This window comes from Lotus japonicus, chromosome 2 (genome assembly GCF_012489685.1).
Source record: "Lotus japonicus ecotype B-129 chromosome 2, LjGifu_v1.2".
In the NCBI taxonomy this organism is placed as follows: domain Eukaryota; kingdom Viridiplantae; phylum Streptophyta; class Magnoliopsida; order Fabales; family Fabaceae; genus Lotus; species Lotus japonicus.
Window position 1 is genome coordinate 53,403,812 of NC_080042.1, and position 20,150 is coordinate 53,423,961.

General features: G+C 37.9%; 2 protein-coding genes across 2 annotated transcripts in view; one reads left to right on the forward strand and one right to left on the reverse strand.

The window, feature by feature from the left end:
* LOC130738331 (1-aminocyclopropane-1-carboxylate oxidase homolog 1-like) overlaps positions 1-7,488 on the forward strand; it is a 42,001-nt gene extending 34,513 nt beyond the window's left edge. The window contains exon 3 of the mRNA XM_057590299.1: positions 7,231-7,488. Within this exon, the coding sequence (XP_057446282.1) occupies positions 7,231-7,488 (258 nt within the window). The remainder of the gene's footprint in view (positions 1-7,230) is intronic.
* Positions 7,489-10,605: 3,117 nt separating this feature from the next.
* On the reverse strand, positions 10,606-13,550 carry LOC130736633 (pentatricopeptide repeat-containing protein At1g63130, mitochondrial-like). The gene is made up of 3 exons (XM_057588439.1): positions 13,207-13,550; positions 12,524-12,572; positions 10,606-10,803 (listed from the first exon to the last, which is right to left on the reverse strand). Exons 1-3 carry the CDS (start codon positions 13,548-13,550, stop codon positions 10,606-10,608), a joined length of 591 nt encoding a protein of 196 aa, XP_057444422.1.
* Positions 13,551-20,150: the final 6,600 nt, after the last annotated feature.

Genomic DNA, 20,150 nt, shown 5'->3' on the forward strand with positions numbered 1-20,150 from the left:
ACCGAGGATATCCAGAAGACGGCATTCAAAACCCATTATGGACACTATGAGTACTTAGTGATGCCATTTGGGGTGACCAATGCACCGGCAATATTCATGGCTTACATGAATATGACTTTCCATACATTCTTGGATCGATTCGTCGTGGTGTTTATCGACGATATTCTAATCTACTCAAAGAATGCTGAAGACCATGAGGAGCACTTGCGACAAGTTTTACAAGTGCTGAGGGAGAAGGAGTTGTACGCCAATCCTTCTAAGTGCGAATTTTGGCTCGAAGAGGTAAAATTCTTAGGCCATGTGATCTCTAAGGAGGGAATAGCTGTGGACCCAGCAAAGGTAGAGACCGTATTGTCATGGGAACGGCCAAAGACAGTGACTGAGATCAGAAGTTTTGTCGGTTTAGCGGGATACTATCGTCGCTTTATCGAGAATTTCGCGAAGATTGTTGGACCGTTGACTCAACTCACGAGGAAGGACCAACCTTTTGCATGGACTGAAGCGTGCGAAACTAGCTTTCAGACGATGAAGGAACGGTTGACGACGTCACCTGTACTCGTCTTACCGCAACCAGAGGAACCTTATGAGGTATATTGTGATGCTTCGCATCAAGGTTTGGGATGTGTGCTGATGCAACATCGGAAGGTGGTTGCCTATGCTTCAAGACAACTGAAGGTGCATGAGAAGAATTATCCAACTCATGACTTGGAGCTAGCTGCCATCGTATTTGCGCTGAAGATTTGGAGACATCACTTGTATGGATGCAATTTCACCATATTCAGTGATCATAAGAGCTTGAAGTACTTGTTTGAGCAGAAGGAGCTGAACATGAGGCAGCGTCGGTGGATGGAATTTCTCAAAGATTACGAGTTCACTCTGCAATATCATCCTGGAAAGGCGAACGTAGTTGCTGATGCCTTGAGCAGGAAGATGCACATCTCGTCGATGATGGTGAAGGAGCTGCAACTGCTGGAACAATTTCGAGATTTGAGCTTGGATGTGAAATTATCCGAGGGAGAACTGAAGTTTGGGATGATCAGAATTACCAATGGATTGATGGAAGAAATCCGAGACCAACAGTTACAAGATGAGTTTCTGCTCGGGAAAAGGAATTTGGTAAGTCAAGGTAAAGACCCAGAATTCAAGGTAGGAAGTGACAATATCCTACGGTGCAAGGATAGGGTTTGTGTGCCTAACAACCCTGACTTGAGAAGATTGATTATGGATGAGGGTCACAAGAGCAAGTTAAGCATTCATCCTGGAATGAAAAAGATGTATCAAGACTTGAAGGTGAATTTTTGGTGGCCAGGAATGAAAAGACAAGTGGCTGAATATGTAGCTGCATGTTTGACATGTCAGAAGGCAAAGGTGGAGCATCAGAAGTCTTCAGGTATGCTACAAAGCTTAGATGTACCAGAGTGGAAGTGGGATAGCATATCGATGGATTTCGTCGTGGCTTTGCCAAGAACTCAGAAGGGATACGATTCTATTTGGGTAATTGTGGATCGACTGACAAAGTCGGCTCATTTCGTACCTGTGAGGACTACGTACAACGTGGAGAAACTGTCAGAGATTTACATATCCGAGATTGTACGACTTCACGGAGTGCCGACAAGTATTGTATCCGATCGAGACCCGAAGTTTACATCACACTTTTGGGGAGCTCTTCAGGAAGCTTTGGGAACGAGGCTGAGACTAAGTTCTGCTTATCATCCGCAGACTGATGGACAGACTGAGAGGACAATCCAGTCGTTGGAGGATTTGCTACGCGCTTGCGTGTTAGACAACAAGGGCAGTTGGGATACCTTGTTACCGTTGATTGAGTTCACATACAACAACAGTTTTCATACGAGCATAGGTATGGCACCGTATGAGGCTTTGTACGGCCGCAAGTGTAGAACACCTTTGTGTTGGTACCAAAACGGAGAAAATCTGTTGGTAGGACCGGAACTTCTGCAACAGACAACTGAGAAGATCAAGCAGATCAGAGAGAAGATGAAGACTTCTCAGAGTAGACAGAAGAGTTATGCCGATCAAAGGCGCAGAACTCTGGAATTCGAAGAAGGAGATCATGTATTTCTGAGAGTTACTCAGACGACGGGAGTTGGTCGAGCAATCAAGTCAAAGAAGCTTACGCCGAAGTTTATTGGACCTTATCAGATCACTCGTCGAATTGGACCCGTTGCTTATCAGATTGCACTACCTCCATTTCTATCAAACATTCATGATGTATTCCACGTGTCACAACTGAGGAAATATATTGCGGATCCGACACATGTTATCGAGCTAGATGACATTGAGTTGAAGGATGATCTGTCTTTCGAGACACCGCCAATTAGCATTGGTGACACCAGGATAAAACAGTTGAGAGGGAAAGAGATCGAGTTAGTGAAGGTCATTTGGAACAAAGACACCGGTGATGCGACATGGGAGCTGAAGGAGAAGATTCAAGAACAGTATCCAGAACTTTTTACTAACCCTTAAGTTTCGAGGTCGAAACTTTCTTTTTGGAGGGTAGTAATGTAAGGCCCAAGTTTTTTTTTAAGCTTATGCTAAGTGAATAAATTTCTTATTCACGATTAGGGTTGATGTAATGGGAAGGGAAACCTGAACAAAAGTTCATTAAATGAAATATATTTATGAAGGGGAAAGTTCAGGAAAAGTTCACGGATTGCATTATGATCGATAAAAGTTATAGCACGATCGTTATACGCTTAACCTAGGTCAGAAACCCTAGTATATAGCTAATTTTCACTTTTAGGCACGATGGAAGTTAATTCCAAAAATCTTCAGAGAAATGTTAGAACTTCTCTTCTTCCATATATCACAATCTTTTCGAGGCGAAACTCTAGGATCTACGAATGTCCGATTTCAATCATCGCAAGTTTGCCGAAACCAAAACCCTAGTATTTCAAAACCCTAGAATCACCCGACTATGGGGATTTTATCTATTCAGAGCTTCAAATGAATATTCTACACGCGTACACCCATTTCTCTTGATGATTTCAATCTTTCTTCAGAAGGAAGTTTTCCATTCCGACATTCGATGCAAAAAGCAACTTATCGGGTAAAATAGTTTTACACCGACTATGCATTAGTTGCCAAAAATACAAGGAGACATCTTTATAGTTTTGGAATTCTTTTGCCAAAACATATCTTAGAATTCATGGAGAATGACGCCGGAAAAATCAGATTCGCGAAACTTTCATTTTCCCGCGAATTTCCATCTTCTATATATAGCAAACAAGTGAGAAAAAAACACAAAACTCCTCCATTTTCTCTCCTCAAACCCGCGAGCTTCACCAAGGAAGAAGGAAGAAGAATTTTGTTCATTTCTTGCTTGATTGTTGATCCGTTAGTTGCTACTTCAAGGTTTCGAGGTATAGTCGCTAATCCTTACCTCTGATCGCTTTTTCCATAGCTTTTATGTAGACTTTTCTGAGCTGATAGTTTATGGGTTTTTGCAAAATTATCCTGAATATTTCATTTCTGATTCTAAACCTCTTCCTTATGTGCCCAAGATCACTTCTGCCGGGTTAGATTTTCCGTTATGTCGCCGGAATTCCGCCGGAATCAATTTTAGCCTAAAATACCCATTTTTGGAGTTTTTGGAGTAAAGCTTCAACCTTTAGGCTGAAAACTATCGCCTTAGCTTAGTGCTAGTAGGATTAGTTGTCATAAACGTCGTTGGTGACGTCCCTGCAAAATTTGGTTTTTGGGATTTCAGTTTTGAAATTTCTAAGTTAAAAATCATGACCAAAATACCCCTGCGACAATTTTTGATCCGATAATTTTTCCGAGTTCAGAATAACCTTAGTTACGGCTAATGATAGCATAGGAACCAAGTTTGATCGAAGAAAAGTCGAGTCTCCTAATTGTGAAAAGTGGCCGAACCTATTAGGGGGGGAGGAGGAAAATTTCCTTTTCCGAAAACTTGTCTTTCGCGCTAGATTATCGTACTTTAGAGTATAGATTCCTTCGAGTAACCTTAGTAAGTATCGATAGCTTAGTTTCCGATAGATTCTAATAGTATTTCTGTGATTTTGCTTTAAAGGAGCTTTTGAGGAATTTCCTGAGAAGCAACACTTTGATTGTGAGGAAGAGTTTGAAGTTCATCCTGGAGAATCTGCAGGTGAGGGCTTCTCACTGAATCTCTAGTTAATGCTTAGGGTCGATGCTTTTCGACATTGTTTACTGTTTATGCACTGGATTGTGTGTGATTGGAAAATGTTTTCTGAGGCTTCGGCTGACAATGTAGATGATTCATCTACTGAATGTTTTTGAGATTGACTTACATGCTATGTGCTATGTGGGTAATCTAGGATGTGTGGTACATGCTTTATATGCTAAGTGTTAAGTGTTTATGATGAGATGTATATATATATGACATGTTGTTGACTGTGATGAGTTAATTATGCTGCTGCTATGAAATCTGAGTTTCTGAAAAGTGAGAATAGCGGGCAGGTCATGCCGATTTTATTTTGAGAGTTTTGAGAAAGCTTGATAGGACGAATGAGATTCGGGCCTTGTTATGATGTTTATGGATCGAGACATTCTCTGGAGTCATTTGGGGATTTGGAGATCCCGAGAACTGATAGGATTTGCGATAAGACTAAAAGGATACTATTTTGTAAAGAAAACTCATAAGACATTAAACAACCTCTAAATCTTTAAGTAATGATAACAAACTCGAAAGGAAGCTTCGGATGCAAATCCTAGTTTTGGAAAACGAGAAGTGTCGTCGGATCCGAGTGTTGAGAAAATTGAGAGGCGTTGAGTATGTGTTGTTGTTGTGCTGTTGGAGCAGCGTTTGTTGTTGTGCTGTTGGAGCAGCTATGTTGTTGGGCTATCCTGGGGATAAGTCCGGGAAACCGTTAGTTTCCGAGAGTGTGATACTCTGTGCTCGTCGAGCAGTTATGACCATCGTTTTGAGATGAGTCGGATGATTTGTAGATCATCATGAGTTATAGGTTGTTGTGAAGTGTTGTCTTTTGTCGCAGAATCGACTTTTACCTTAGGGTAAGCTTTTAGAGACATTAATTTACCTAGAACACGTGGCGACGTGTCGAGTGAGGTCGGAGACGTTGTTTGGTTAATCACATTGCATTCATGCATACATAGGAGGTTTATACACGGCGTGATACCGGACCTCGGAGAATTCCAAATGTCGTCGGTTTCCAAAATGGTCATAAGACCCGGAATGCCGTGTAAGAGCGTTTGTAGACGTCTCTTGTAGCAGACCGAAATGGCAGACCTACGGGTTACGGCTGATCTGACTACCGTTGTTGTTGGAGTAAGAGGCACGCGGGCCGAAATGGTCCCACCGTGGCTGGTGCTAGGGCTGATCCGTTGATGTCCATCCGTTCCGGATTGCATGTTGGTTGACTGGGTTAACCTGCATATCATTTCATGCAACATGCATACTGACTTAGTTGATGAGTGTGATTGCTATTTGATAATCATACTTGGAACATGTTAAGTGTTATTATTGTTGTTATGTTTTGTGGAATATGCAACCCTAGGATGTTATCCCTAGCTATAAGCCTAAGTGGCTATTTATTATCTGTACCTATTGGGTTTAATATTTACATAGTTCTTTGGAGTTGACCCTCGCGTCTTCTGTGTGTGTTTTGGCGGACAACGCCTTTTGTCAGATGTCCATTGCGGACTGGTTCACAATGGTCCACCCTTCGGGGGGGATCAGATATGAGATGATCGACCAGGACGACCCCGGGTCGTTGGTGGTTGACCCCGCGAGCCATCGAGCGACGTATTCGGGGCGTATCATGGAGGACCATGTGGATAGTGGAGGACTCTTGAGGTCAGGAGTGTTGAGGAGATGCTCTATCAGCTTCAACTTGCCACCGGGCGTCCACTGTGGGCCAGGATTTGGAGGAGCACCGCCGCCACCGTCATCTTCAGAGGACGAGGATCCCTCAGAGGAGATTCCCGTGGGAGTGCCTTCGGCAGGGTCTAGTGCACCCTCCGTTGCGATCATTGATGATCAGGGTTCGGGCCCTAAGCCCGTGAGTCCAGCATCGGAGCGCACTGCGGTTGCGAGGGGAGGACGGATAGGGTTGGTAGACTTGGTCGTTCTGGATTCTGATTCAGACGACGATCATGCTAGCACGTAGGTTTACTGCTGGTGTGAGCTCCTCGAGTTAGGATTAGTGTAGGAGTAGAGTCGTAGCTCTGAGCGTTATTTGTTACCTAGGGGACAGGGTAGTTCCGCCTATAGCTTTTTGTGTGGTTTCCTTACGGGAATCACAGAGAGTTGGTTGGACTTAGGAGGTCTTATTTTCAGACCATTGGGTCAGCTTATTCTCAGTTTTGAGGGATAGTGTTGCGGACACTTACCTTTATATTCGGTTTGTACATATTGCCTACGGGCGCTACTCTTCTATTACCGTCACTGGAGGTTTACTCGTGACGAGGTTGTTACTTACAGCGGGGGCTGTTATATATATTGTATATTAGTTCTATTGCTTTTCGCATTTGAGTTTTATTTAATTCAGTCTTGTCTTAGTTATTATCAAAAAAAAATATTCACGTTTTTCCGCATTAAGTTTATTTTTGGTTACTAAAGTGACGCCACCGAAATCGGGGTGTTACACTGTGTGTGACCTAATTCAAAGGGAAAAAGAAGAAGAGTAAAAAATAAAGATGGTTAAGAAAATGCATTACATTTGCACCCTAATGAAGTCCAATAGGATTTGCATGTGTGACAAGTAGAAAGTTTTCCATTTCTTTCTTTAATTGAGCACACCATACCACATTGCTGGAGTTGATGATTTGATTATTGTAAATCTCAAGAGGGAACACTATAGATGTTAGTTAAATTGCATTATATTATATTGTCTAATTAAAAGTTCTTTAAATATTCAAACTGCATCTTTCAATCTTTTTAACCAAGTTCAGTAGTAAATATTCAGCATTAAGCATATGATTGTCCTCTAAGACCCTCAACTTAGTAAATCAAAATTTTGAGCGTATTACATCATAATTTTTTTTTCTTTTTCCTAAGAATCAATATTATGCTATTGCTAGGATTAGGAAATAAGGCTCAAAGGGGTTACATGGCAATGATATATATTGTCTGTCAACATAATTTGCAGTACTAAAGTTGATTCTGCCTTCTCTTGTTGGTTTATCATGTACATTTGTGTGGATTTAGTTATTGGTATGAAGAAATATTAGGCTGAAAGTTGATTTTATGCTGCAATGTTGCAGCTAATATCCAATGACAGAGTCAAAAGCGTGGAGCACCGTGTTCTTGCAAACCATAGAGGGCCTAGAGTATCAGTGGCATGCTTTTTCACTCTCCATCTGTATCCAACAACAAGAATGTATGGCCCCATCAAGGAATTATGGTCAGAAGAGAACCCCCCAGTTTATAGGGAAACATTGCTGAAAGATTTCATTGCTTACTATGATAACAAAGGACTCGATGGGAAATCAGCTCTTGCCCATTTTCGGTTACAGCAGTGAATATTGAACTGTAAGATATTTTATTACCAGTTCTTAGTTTATCAAAAATCGTAATTATCCTGCAAATTCTGTATATAGGGGTGTTCATGGTAATAACTAAACCATATCCATTTCAAAACCAGTATTTAGGATTTGGTTTTAAGAACTAAACTTCTTCTAGAAAGTGGTTATGGTTAAAATCCAGTTTGGTTAAGGACGACAGACTGTATATGCTTTCATAGCCATTGCTAAGCCCAGGTGAAGGAGAAATGGTGCGTTAGGCCTTTGGCAGCCAACTAAAACTAACCAGTATCTTTAATATGGATCAAACACGACAGACATTGGGTGATTCATATAGCCGATCTCACTTAGTGGGATCTAGGTTTGTTGTTGTTTTGTAATGGTCCTCCATCTGATTAGTGGGGGGAACTAGTTATAGACAAAAAAATTGCTGCATTTTAACATACAAAATATATTGTATATAAGAAAAATCAGCTGAAACTTGTTGGTTCTCAACTTCAAATTCTTTTGCTGACATTTATTGATTTTTATGAACTTCCTCCGTTTCAAAATAAGTGTCCAAAAACACAAGATGCACACATATAAAAAAATGTAATTAATATCGTTAATTTTTTAAAACATATCATTTGTTTCCCTATTTTATCCTTTACATTGTACTTTTATCTCTCCTCATTTATTCTTCTCATAGGGGCAATCTATGTAAACATCAATTAATGCTTCATTAGAATTCTAAGTGGACAATTATAGTGAAACAAACATTTTTCTCTCTAAGTGGACAGTTATTATGAAACAGATGGAGTAACTTTGTCATCGAAAGATAATACAGTAACTATCAATTAGTGTTTCGTCTAGGTTTTAGCTCTTGGTTACTCTTTTTCCTTACTAGGTTTTCTCAAGGGAGTTTTTCCTAGTAAGATTTTAATGAGACTTGAGTGGTCTATGGGAGTGGTGTTGAAGTTTTTGGGGATTAATTGACTTGACGGTGTTTTGTTGCTGCTACGGTTTGACTGAAAGGGGTAGCGGGGTCCTTTTGGTGCAGATTTTCCATCCGGTTGTGTGGAAGTGTACTCATTTCAATGTTTTCTGGTGCTTGCTTTTGGTGATTCTACTTGCTGACAGATCTGATCTGGCTTGGTGGTGGAGGGGTAGAATTTGGCATTTGTCTTTCTTGGTTTATTTGTAACTTTTCTTAGTTGTTTTTTCGGATTTTAGAAATTTATCCTCTTTTTCTTTCACTATGTTTTCCCAAATGAGTTTTTTCTAATAAGGTTTTAATGAGGTTTTTTTCTAAAATCCTTCCTCCAAGAAGTGATGGGATAATGTTACCATCTCACTCTTTCCTTCTGTATATCTCTATTGTATTGGGTTGAATTACCCTTATACTTCATTTCAATATATATTCGTTCTTATAAAAAAATAGGCTTGGTTCTAAAGTCTTGTTCCCTTTTTGTGAAGAAAATGTGTCTCGAGATATGTTATTGGTTTTATACTTTTCTATTGGTAACCAAACTGAATAAGTCAATCCGAGAATATGCCATAATGGCATCAGCCCAACTTATTTCCCTTTTTTTTTATACATAACTTTATTTCCCATATAAAAGTCTATAGCAATAAAATTACAAACAGAAGAATTTTCCCTAGGAGTATGAGGTCTACTAAAATAATTATCAAATCTAAATTATAACTACTTCCATAGAATTTGGGGAATTGTTATTCAGACCTCCCCCCCCCCCCCAAAAAAAATTTATTCAGACCATAGGAAATTTGTGAAATCCTAAATTACCTCTTTCGAACTCACCCTCAAATTGCGTCTCTGTCGCTCTTTAAGCCTCATATCAGTGACGCTTCTGGAGCGTGCGTCGTTGACGCATCTTGAGAATGCGATTAGAACGCACCGGTCATTGACCATAACTCAACAACCGGTAAAAGCCATTAATTGCATTCGTTAATTGCTATGTTTTTCGTTACAACCTATGCTAGTCGAGCACTATAAATAGGGTCTCTTCCTTCTTCATTTTCACACAATTCTCTCCATTCTTCCTCTTATACTCTTTCTTTTCCATACCTCTTATGGTTTAGAGTTGTCAATGGTTGGGGTGATGCATATATTATCCCCAGCATTAGCAAGTTTGTGTACTTTGAGAGTGATATTTCAAATTCAGAGTGCCAAACTTACTAATGTAGGGGTGACCATCCTTGGTTATTCAAAGTACCCAAACTTTCTAAATAGAATGAGACCATGCTCCTGTAGAGAATGCCCTCTGGAGTCTGTTTGTGATGATGGAAACATCTAGGCTCAGTTGGCGGCACTGCTAAATTCCCCAACATGGCAGAAGAGGAGCCGGACCGGAAGAAAGAGAAGGAGCAGAAGACAAGGAAGACGACCGGAAGAAGAGGAAGATTGGAATCTTCCTGATTGTATCCCATAGGGGTCATTGTACTTGTATTTTTCAAGTACTAAGTTTAGGGCTTAGGTTTAGGGGTCATTGTACTTGTATGTTAGGAAATTTTCATGTATCATGTATCATCAAACACCATTAATAATAAAGATGTTTTGTATCATGTCGCATTTCTTCATGTTTATGTTTCTGTTTCTGTTTCTGCTTCTGTTACTGTTTTTATTTCTGATAACTCGCACCTTAAGGGCACGTCTACACCGCATTCTCAATAAGCGACAGGGACGCATGTCTTATGTGCGTGACACTACAAGTCTTGTCATTCAAAAAGCTGAAATCACTACAAGTTTATGGAATCCTGAAATAAGTCGCACGTCCAACGTGCGTCTCAGACGCACTATGTATGTGCGCCTCAGACGCATGTTGAATGAGTGAGAGTTATGTCGCACGTTCAACGTGGGTCTTAGACGCACCTCCAACGTGCGTCTAGGACGCACCTGAATGGTGCGGGAAATAAGAAACCTACAACAGTAACTTGGCAGAGCAAAACATAAACCAGAACAGAAGAAATAGAAACATTGCGGAATTAAACACATCCTAATTAACATACCATAGCTCATATAGAACACACCATAACATAGGTACTTAAAATTAAAGCTACATGGCTAATTGGTCTTAAACACAAACCTAGTTACAACTACTTGTACTTATATTACACTTTTCATTTCTTCTTCTTGTTAGGGCCACCTCCACCATGAATTGCATCTCCATTGCCACTGCCACCATCATCATCAGCCCCTTCCTCCAAACTCTGCAGTATGATAGCCCGCATACGCTGGTTGGAATTGAGGATCCGCTTTGGCGTCTTGCTGGGGCCTACTGTGATAGCACTCAACTCGTTAAATTGCTCGAGAACACCCTAAAAACCCAGCCACCACTTAAGAAACAAGAGCACATGTATAATAACAAACAAGCAAGCAAGCAGCCACCACTACAATCAGAAGCAGAAGAGGAACATCAAAGGAGAAACGGGAAGCAACAAAGAGACCAAATCAACACCTACCATCTCTGTCAGCCTAACCCACCACCCACACAATCAATTGCCACCCAAGCCAAAACCAGTAGCAGCCATAGATCAAATTCACTACTTGTTATTTACAGTACCCCATCTATGACATGGCATCTAATTGAAGATCAACATCCAAATTACATTACGGAGCATGCTTTGACAAGTCAAAACATTCAGGTAGGATCATAAAGAACAAGGTTCAAGCATTTGAAAATCTTTTCTGTTGCAAAAGGTTACCGAACTTAAGCACATATGGTGGTCCATTGAAGTCCTCCGGTGGAGCAAATATAAAAAAGTAAGAGAGGTTTTTTTATAAGCCACAGGTATGAAAGCTTTCTTTTCCTCTAAAGCAAAGAACTATCATTCATAAAAATCAGAGGATAAAAAAATGTTATTCAGAGAGCATTTATATTCCTATTAAATTTGAACGAAAAACCAGAGCTGTATAAGTGTTCTTAGCATACCATTGTTATTTTTCCATTCATTAAGAAGAGCAATGCAGTATGTCTCAAAGGAGCTTAAAATTGCCTCTTAATATTTTTTTTAGTGCAAAGAACATTCTAAAATGTATCAACTCAAACTCCAGTAGTCTCAGCAACAATATAAAACGATATCAAATCGGCCAAGCTACCCCATACAGTCACAACAACAATACCAAATCGGCCAATCTTCTCCTATAACTCTAACGAAGACATCCTGTAAGATTTCCTTTTCTGTTGTCTTGGTACCTAACAATCACAACTCAAGTTAAAGCCACAACGCAAAAGATCAAAGTAAAACAGTACAAGTAAAGGCCAGGTAAATATGAAGGGACATTACCATACCAGGAGTGAGACACAAAACAGAGCCTTAAAACAAGTTTAACATAGAAGAAACAAGAGCACAAATGTAATAACAAACAAGCAAGCAAGCAACCACCACTATAATCAGAAGCAGCAAAGGAACATCAAAGGAGAAACGGGAAGCAATGAAGTGACCAAACTAACACCTACCATCTCTGTCAGCCAAATCCACCACCCACACTATCAATAGCCACCCAAGCCTAAACTAGTAGCAGCCATAGATCAAAGTCACAACTTGCTTTTGACAGTACCTCATATATGACATGGCGTCTAATTGAAGATCAACATCCAAATTACATTACGGAGCATGCTTTGAAAAGTTAAGATATTCAGGTAGGATCATAAAGAACATGTTTCAGGAATTTGAAAACCTTTTCTATTACAAAGGTTAGCCCCGCACCCCCGAAAAAGAAAAAAAAACAAAAAACACTCCAAATTTCTTACATCTAAATTAACTTCGCAAGAAGAAAAGGTCATGTCATATAGAATGACACAACTATCATGACCATCAAATGATTTCATCACTCATACAAATCAGTTAAAAGGTCTCATTGCTCTGCACCAATCAAAATTTTTTCTTCCATGAGAGAACATAACCATGAATATAACTAGTGCTCTAAACAATGAATCATACTATCTTTTGCGTCAAATTTTATTGTTATATCACCTTGTTTCATTACCCTTGTAGATCAAAATAATTTATTGATCCTATCACAATGAATAGTTACCGAAGAAGCTCCTAGATTAACTTTCCCTACCAACTTTCCAATTTCATACCTGAAACCATACATCACTTACTTTCTTTATCCAATATATGTGGTGGTATAGTTTATAAAAAAACAAGCAGCTTATTTAGCTTAACTCCTTTTACATGTTATAAGCAACAAGATACATCATATCACAAAAAGAAACATGTAAGATTACAAAAGAAGTGTCAAATGTGGTCAATTGTGAAATATTCATCATTCATTGAAAATCTGTCAATTTCAAGGCCTAGCTTCAAGCTTAAAAAGTAAATGCTAGAAGCAAAATAAATGCACAAAAAATGTGCCTAGAAAGGAGATAATAGCAGTTGTAGGTATCAATATGGAATTATGCATTTGAAATCACATAAGAGGCACTATGACTAAGTCAAAGGGTAAAAACGTCTCTCTCGCAATTGAAGAAGAAAAAACTACTATAATGTCCTGACATAAAAAAAGTTCTATCAGAACACAAGATTCATATTGACTCAAAACCTCTACATCTACACAATTTAACATGGGCTTCTATAATCAACTCAAAGAAGAAGAAAAACAGTGAAATCGAATAGAGCATAATAGAATATTAAACGGTTCAAATCAATAATCAAATCTAAGAGCTAACCGGAATGATGTTTGGCATGTGGCTTAGTTTTTGAACAAGCTCTTACCTATTCAATATACCAAATCTCTCATTCATAATGTGAATAAACTCAGCCGCCTTAACTTTCTCTCCTTTATCTAGTAGGGTGCGAATAATAATATCAAAAGTTATAGCGTCGGGAAGGCAATCCCTGACTTCCATTTCTGAAAATAATCCCAATGATTCATCGAGGAAATCCTCTTTACAAAGGGCATGGATCATGGTATCGTATGAAGGAATAGTTAGAGGATACCCTTTGGTTTGAAGCATCTGAAATATTTCTTTTGCATCCACGAATCTACCAGATTTGGTCATTCCGTCCATAAGCACATTATACGCATAAACATCCAGCAGAACACCTTGGTCTTTCATTGCATTAATTAGAGCAAGAGACTTGTGAATAATATTCGTTTTGCATAAAAGCATGCAATAAGGAAGTGTAGGAGATCAAATCTAGGGGTTGAATCTCATCAATTATATTGTAAGCGTAAGAAATCCGGCCCGACTTGCATAAACCATCAACAAGAGTGTTGTAGGTTATACGTTTTGGAATAATGTTATTAAAATGAATTTGTTAGAAGAGACGCAATGCCTCATTGACCTTTTCAATCATACAGTATCCATGGATAATGATACTATAGCTCCGTACATTTGGAGTGACTCGTCTTTGAGGCAAAGTGACAAATATATACATAGCCATGCTTACTTCAATCACCAAGCAATGCCCATCCATTAAATAATTGTATACCACAATTGTTGGTTTCATTAACTTCAGGATGAAGGAAAACACATTCCATCATAATTTGACATTTCCCTCCTTCCTTAATGCATCAACCAATATACCTATTAAATTTGAACGAAAAACCAGAGTTGTATAAGTGTTCTTAGCATACCATTGTTATTTTGGCATTCATTAAGAAGAGCAATGCAGTATGTCTCAAAGGAGCTTAAAATTGCCTCTTAATATTTTTTTTTAGTGCAAAGAACATTCTTCAATGTATCAACTCAAACTCCAATAGTCTCAACAACAGCATAAAACGATATCAAATCGGCCAAGCTACACCATACAATCACCACAACAATACCAAATCGGTCAATCTTCTCCTTTAACTCTAAAGAAGCCATCCTGTAAGATTTCCTTTTCTGTTGTCTTGGTACCTAACAATCACAACTCAAGTTAAAGCCACAACACAAAATATCAAACTAAAACAGTACAAGTAAAGGGCAAGTAAATATGAAGGGACATTACCATACCGGTAGTGAGACACAAAATGGATCCTTAAAACAATTTTACCATAGAAGAAACAAGAGCACAAATGTAATAACAAATAAGCAAGCAAGCAACCACCACTATAATCAGAAGCAGCAGAGGAACATCAAAGGAGAAACGGGAAGCATAGCCACCCAAGCCTAAACTAGTAGCAGCCATAGATCAAAGTCACAACTTGCTTTTGACAGTACCTCATCTATGACATGACGTCTAATTGAAGATCAACATCCAAATTACATTACGGAGCATGGTTTGAAAAGTTAAAATATTCAGGTAGGATCATAAAGAACATGTTTCAAGCATTTGAAAACATTTTCTGTTGCAAAGGTTAGCCCCCCACCCCTGAAAAAGAAAAAAAAAACAAAAAACACTCCAAATTTCTTACATCTAAACAAACTTTGCAAGAAGAATAGGTCATGTCATATAGAATGACACTATTATCATGACCATCAAATAATTTCATCACTCATACAAATCAGTTAAAATGTCTCATTGCTCTGGACCAATCAAAACTTTTTCTTCCATGAGAGGACACAACCATGAATATAACTAGTGCTCTAAACAATGAATCACACTATCTCTTGCGTCAAATTTTATTGTTATATCACCTTGTTTCATTACCCTTGTAGATCAAAATACTTTATTGATCCTATCACAATGAATAGTTACCCAAGAAGCTCCTAGATTGACTTTCCCTACCAACTTTCCAATTTCATACCTGAAACCACACATCACTTACTTTCTTTATCAAATATATGTGGTGGTATAGTTTATAATAAAACAAGCAGCTTATTTAGTTGAACTCCTCTTACATGTTTTAAGCAACAAGATACATCTTATCACAAAAAGAAACATGTGAGATAACAGTAGAAGTGTCAAATGTGGTCAATTGTGAAATATTCATCTTTCATTGAAAAATCTGTCAATTTCAAGGCCTAGCTTCAAGCTTAAAGTAAATGCTAGAAGCAAAATAAATGCACAAAAAATGTGCCCAGAAATGAGAGAATAGCAGTTGTAGATATATGGAACTATGCATTTGAAATCACATAAGAGGCACTATGACTAAGTCAAAAGGTAAAAACGTCTCTCTTGCAATTGAAGAAGAAAAAAAACTATAATAATGTCCTGACATAAAAAAAGTTCTATCAGAACACAAGATTCATATTGACTCAAAACCTCTACATCTACACAATTTAACAGGGGCTTCTATAATCAACTCAAAGAAGAAGAAAAACAGTGAAATCGAATAGAGGATAATAGAATATTCAACGGTTCAAGTCAATAATCAAATCTAAGAGCTAACCGAAATGATGTTTGGCATGTGGCTTAGTTTTTGAACAAGCTCTTACCTATCCAATATACCAAATCTCTCATTCATAATATGAATAAACTCAGCCGCCTTAACTTTCTCTCCTTTATTTAGTAGGGTGCGAATAATAATATCGAATGTTATAGCATCAGAAAGGCAATCCCTGACTTCCATTTCTGAAAATAATCTCAATGCTTCGTCGAGCAAATCCGCTTTACAAAAGGCATGGATCATGGTATTGTATGAAGGAACAGTTAGAGGATACCTTTTGCTTTGAAGCATCTGAAATATTTCTATTGCATCCACGAATCTACCAGATTTGGTCATTCCGTCCATGAGCACATTATACGGATAAACATCCAGCTGAATACCTTGGTCTTTCATTGCATTAATTAGAGCGAGAGACTTGTCAATAATATTCGTTATGCATAAAAGCATGCAATAAGGAAATGTAGGAGATCAAATCTTAGGGTTGAATCTCATCAATTATATTGTAAGCGTAAGAAATCCGGCCCGACTTGCATAAACCGTCAACAAGAGTGTTGTAGGTTATACGTTTTGGAATAATGTTATTAAAATGAATTTGTTAGAAGAGACGCAATGCCTCATTGACCTTTTCAATCTTTCAGTATCCATGGATAATGATACTGTAGCTCCGTACATTTGGAGTGACTCATCTTTGAGGCTAAGTGTCAAATATATACATAGCCATGCTTACTTCAATCACCAAGCAATGTCCATCCATTAAATAATTGTATACCACAATTGTTGGTTTCATTAACTTCAGGATGAAGGAAAACACATTCCATCATAATTTGACATTTCCCTCCTTCCTTAATGCATCAACCAATATACCTATTAAATTTGAACGAAAAACCAGAGTTGTATAAGTGTTCTTAGCATACCATTGTTATTTTTGCATTCATTAAGAAGAGCAATGCAGTATGTCTCAAAGGAGCTTAAAATTGCCTCTTAATATTTTTTTTTAGTGCAAAGAACATCTTCAATGTATCAACTCAAACTCCAATAGTCTCAACAACAGCATAAAACGATATCAAATCGGCCAAGATACACCATACACTCACCACAACAATACCAAATCGGTCAATCTTCTACTTTAACTCTAAAGAAGCCATCCTGTAAGATTTCCTTTTCTGTTGTCTTGGTACCTAACAATCACAACTCAAGTTAAAGCCACAACCCAAAATATCAAACTAAAACAGTACAAGTAAAGGGCAAGTAATTATGAAGGGACATTACCATACCGGGAGTGAGACACAAAATAGAGCCTTAAAACAATTTTACCATAGAAGAAACAAGAGCACAAATGTAATAACAAATAAGCAAGCAAGCAACCACCACTATAATCAGAAGCAGCAAAGGAACATCAAAGGAGAAACGGGAAGCAATGAAGTGACCAAACTAACACCTACCATCTCTGTCAGCCAAATCCACCACCCACACTATCAATAGCCACCCAAGCCTAAACTAGTAGCAGCCATAGATCAAAGTCACAACTTGCTTTTGACAGTACCTCATCTATGACATGACGTCTAATTGAAGATCAACATCCAAATTACATTATGGAGCATGGTTTGAAAAGTTAAAATATTCAGGTAGGATCATAAAGAACATGTTTCAAGCATTTGAAAACATTTTCTGTTGCAAAGGTTAGCCCCCCACCCCTGAAAAAGAAAAAAAAAAACAAAAAACACTCCAAATTTCTTACATCTAAACAAACTTTGCAAGAAGAATAGGTCATGTCATATAGAATGACACTACTATCATGACCATCAAATAATTTCATCACTCATACAAATCAGTTAAAATGTCTCATTGCTCTGGACCAATCAAAACTTTTTCTTCCATGAGAGGACACAACCATGAATATAACTAGTGCTCTAAACAATGAATCACACTATCTCTTGCGTCAAATTTTATTGTTATATCACCTTGTTTCATTACCCTTGTAGATCAAAATACTTTATTGATCCTATCACAATGAATAGTTACCCAAGAAGCTCCTAGATTGACTTTCCCTACCAACTTTCCAATTTCATACCTGAAACCACACATCACTTACTTTCTTTATCAAATATATGTGGTGGTATAGTTTATAATAAAACAAGCAGCTTATTTAGTTGAACTCCTCTTACATGTTTTAAGCAACAAGATACATCTTATCACAAAAAGAAACATGTGAGATAACAGTAGAAGTGTCAAATGTGGTCAATTGTGAAATATTCATCTTTCATTGAAAAATCTGTCAATTTCAAGGCCTAGCTTCAAGCTTAAAGTAAATGCTAGAAGCAAAATAAATGCACAAAAAATGTGCCCAGAAATGAGAGAATAGCAGTCGTAGATATATGGAACTATGCATTTGAAATCACATAAGAGGCACTATGACTAAGTCAAAAGGTAAAAACGTCTCTCTTGCAATTGAAGAAGAAAAAAAACTATAATAATGTCCTGACATGAAAAAAGTTCTATCAGAACACAAGATTCATATTGACTCAAAACCTCTACATCTACACAATTTAACAGGGGCTTCTATAATCAAATCAAAGAAGAAGAAAAACAGTGAAATCGAATAGAGCATAATAGAATATTAAACGGTTCAAGTCAATAATCAAATCTAAGAGCTAACCGGAATGATGTTTGGCATGTGGCTTAGTTTTTGAACAAGCTCTTACCTATCCAATATACCAAATCTCTCATTCATAATGTGAATAAACTCAGCCGCCTTAACTTTCTCTCCTTTATTTAGTAGGGTGCGAATAATAATATCGAATGTTATAGCATCAGGAAGGCAATCCCTGATTTCCATTTCTGAAAATAATCTCAATGCTTCGTCGAGCAAATCCTCTTTACAAAGGGCATGGATCATGGTATTGTATGAAGGAACAGTTAGAGGATACCTTTTGGTTTGAAGCATCTGAAATATTTCTATTGCATCCACGAATCTACCAGATTTGGTCATTCCGTCCATAAGCACATTATACGGATAAACATCCATCTGAACACCTTGGTCTTTCATTGCATTAATTAGAGCGAGCGACTTGTCAATAATATTCATTTTGCATAAAAGCATGCAATAAGGAAGTGTAGGAGATCAAATCTGGGGGTTGAATCTCATCAATTATATTGTAAGCGTAAGAGATCCGGCCCGACTTGCATAAACCGTCAACAAGAGTGTTGTAGGTTATATGTTTTGGAATAATGTTATTAAAATGAATTTGCTAGAAGAGACGCAATGCCTCATTGACCTTTTCAATCTTACAATATCCATGGATAATGATACTGTAGCTCCGTACATTTGGAGTGACTCATCTTTGAGGCAAAGTGTCAAATATATACCTACCCTTGCTTACTTCAATCACAAAGCAATATCCATCCATTAAATAATTGTATACCACAATTGTTGGTTACATTAACTTTAGGATGAAGGAAAACACATTCTTCATAATTTGACATTTCTCCTTCCTTAATGCATCAACCAATATGCCTAATAAATTTGAACGAAAAATCAGAGTTGTATAAGTGTTCTTAGCATACCATTGTTATTTTTGCATTCATTAAGAAGAGCAATGCAGTATGTCTCAAAGGAGCTTAAAATTGCCTCTTAATATTTTTTTTTAGTGCAAAGAACATTCTTCAATGTATCAACTCAAACTCCAGTAGTCTCAGCAATAGTATAAAACGATATCAAATCGGCCAAGCTACACCATAAAGTCACCACAACCATACCAAATCGGTCAATCTTCTCCTCTAACTCTAACGAAGACATCCTGTAAGATTTCCTTTTCTGTTGTCTTGGTACCTAACAATCACAACTCAAGTTAAAGCCACAACCCAAAATATCAAACTAAAACAGTACAAGTAAAGGCCAGGTAAATATGAAGGGACATTACCATACCAGGAGTGAGACACAAAACAGAGCCTTAAAACAATTTTACCATGGAAGAAACAAGAGTACAAATGTAATAACAAATAAGCAAGCAAGCAGCCACCACTATAATCAGAAAAAGCAGAGGAACATCAAAGGAGAAACGGGAAGCAATGAAGTGACCTAACTAACACCTACCATCTCTGTCAACCAAATCCACCACCCACACTATCAATAGCCACCCAAGCCTAAACTAGTAGTGGCCATAGATCAAAGTCACAACTTGCTTTTGACAGTACCTCATCTATGACATAGCGTCTAATTGAAGATCAACATCCAAATTACATCACGGAGCATGCTTTGAAAAGTTAAAATATTCAGGTAGGATTATAAAGAACATGTTTCAGGCATTTGAAAACATTTTCTGTTGCAAAGGTTAGCCCCCCCCTGAAAAAGAAAAAAAAAAACAAAAAACACTCCAAATTTCTTACATCTAAATTAACTTTG

Coding starts and splice junctions, on each gene's coding strand:
- LOC130736633 (XM_057588439.1), bottom strand. CDS start 13,550: ATGAAAGACCAAGGTGTTCTGCTGGATGTTTATGCGTATAATGTGCTT. Junction 12,573..13,206: donor AGATTTGGTATATTGAATAG/GTAAGAGCTTGT, acceptor GTATGGTTTCAG/GTATGAAATTGGAAAGTTGG. Junction 10,804..12,523: donor TTAATCTAGGAGCTTCTTCG/GTAACTATTCAT, acceptor CTGGGTTTTTAG/GGTGTTCTCGAGCAATTTAA.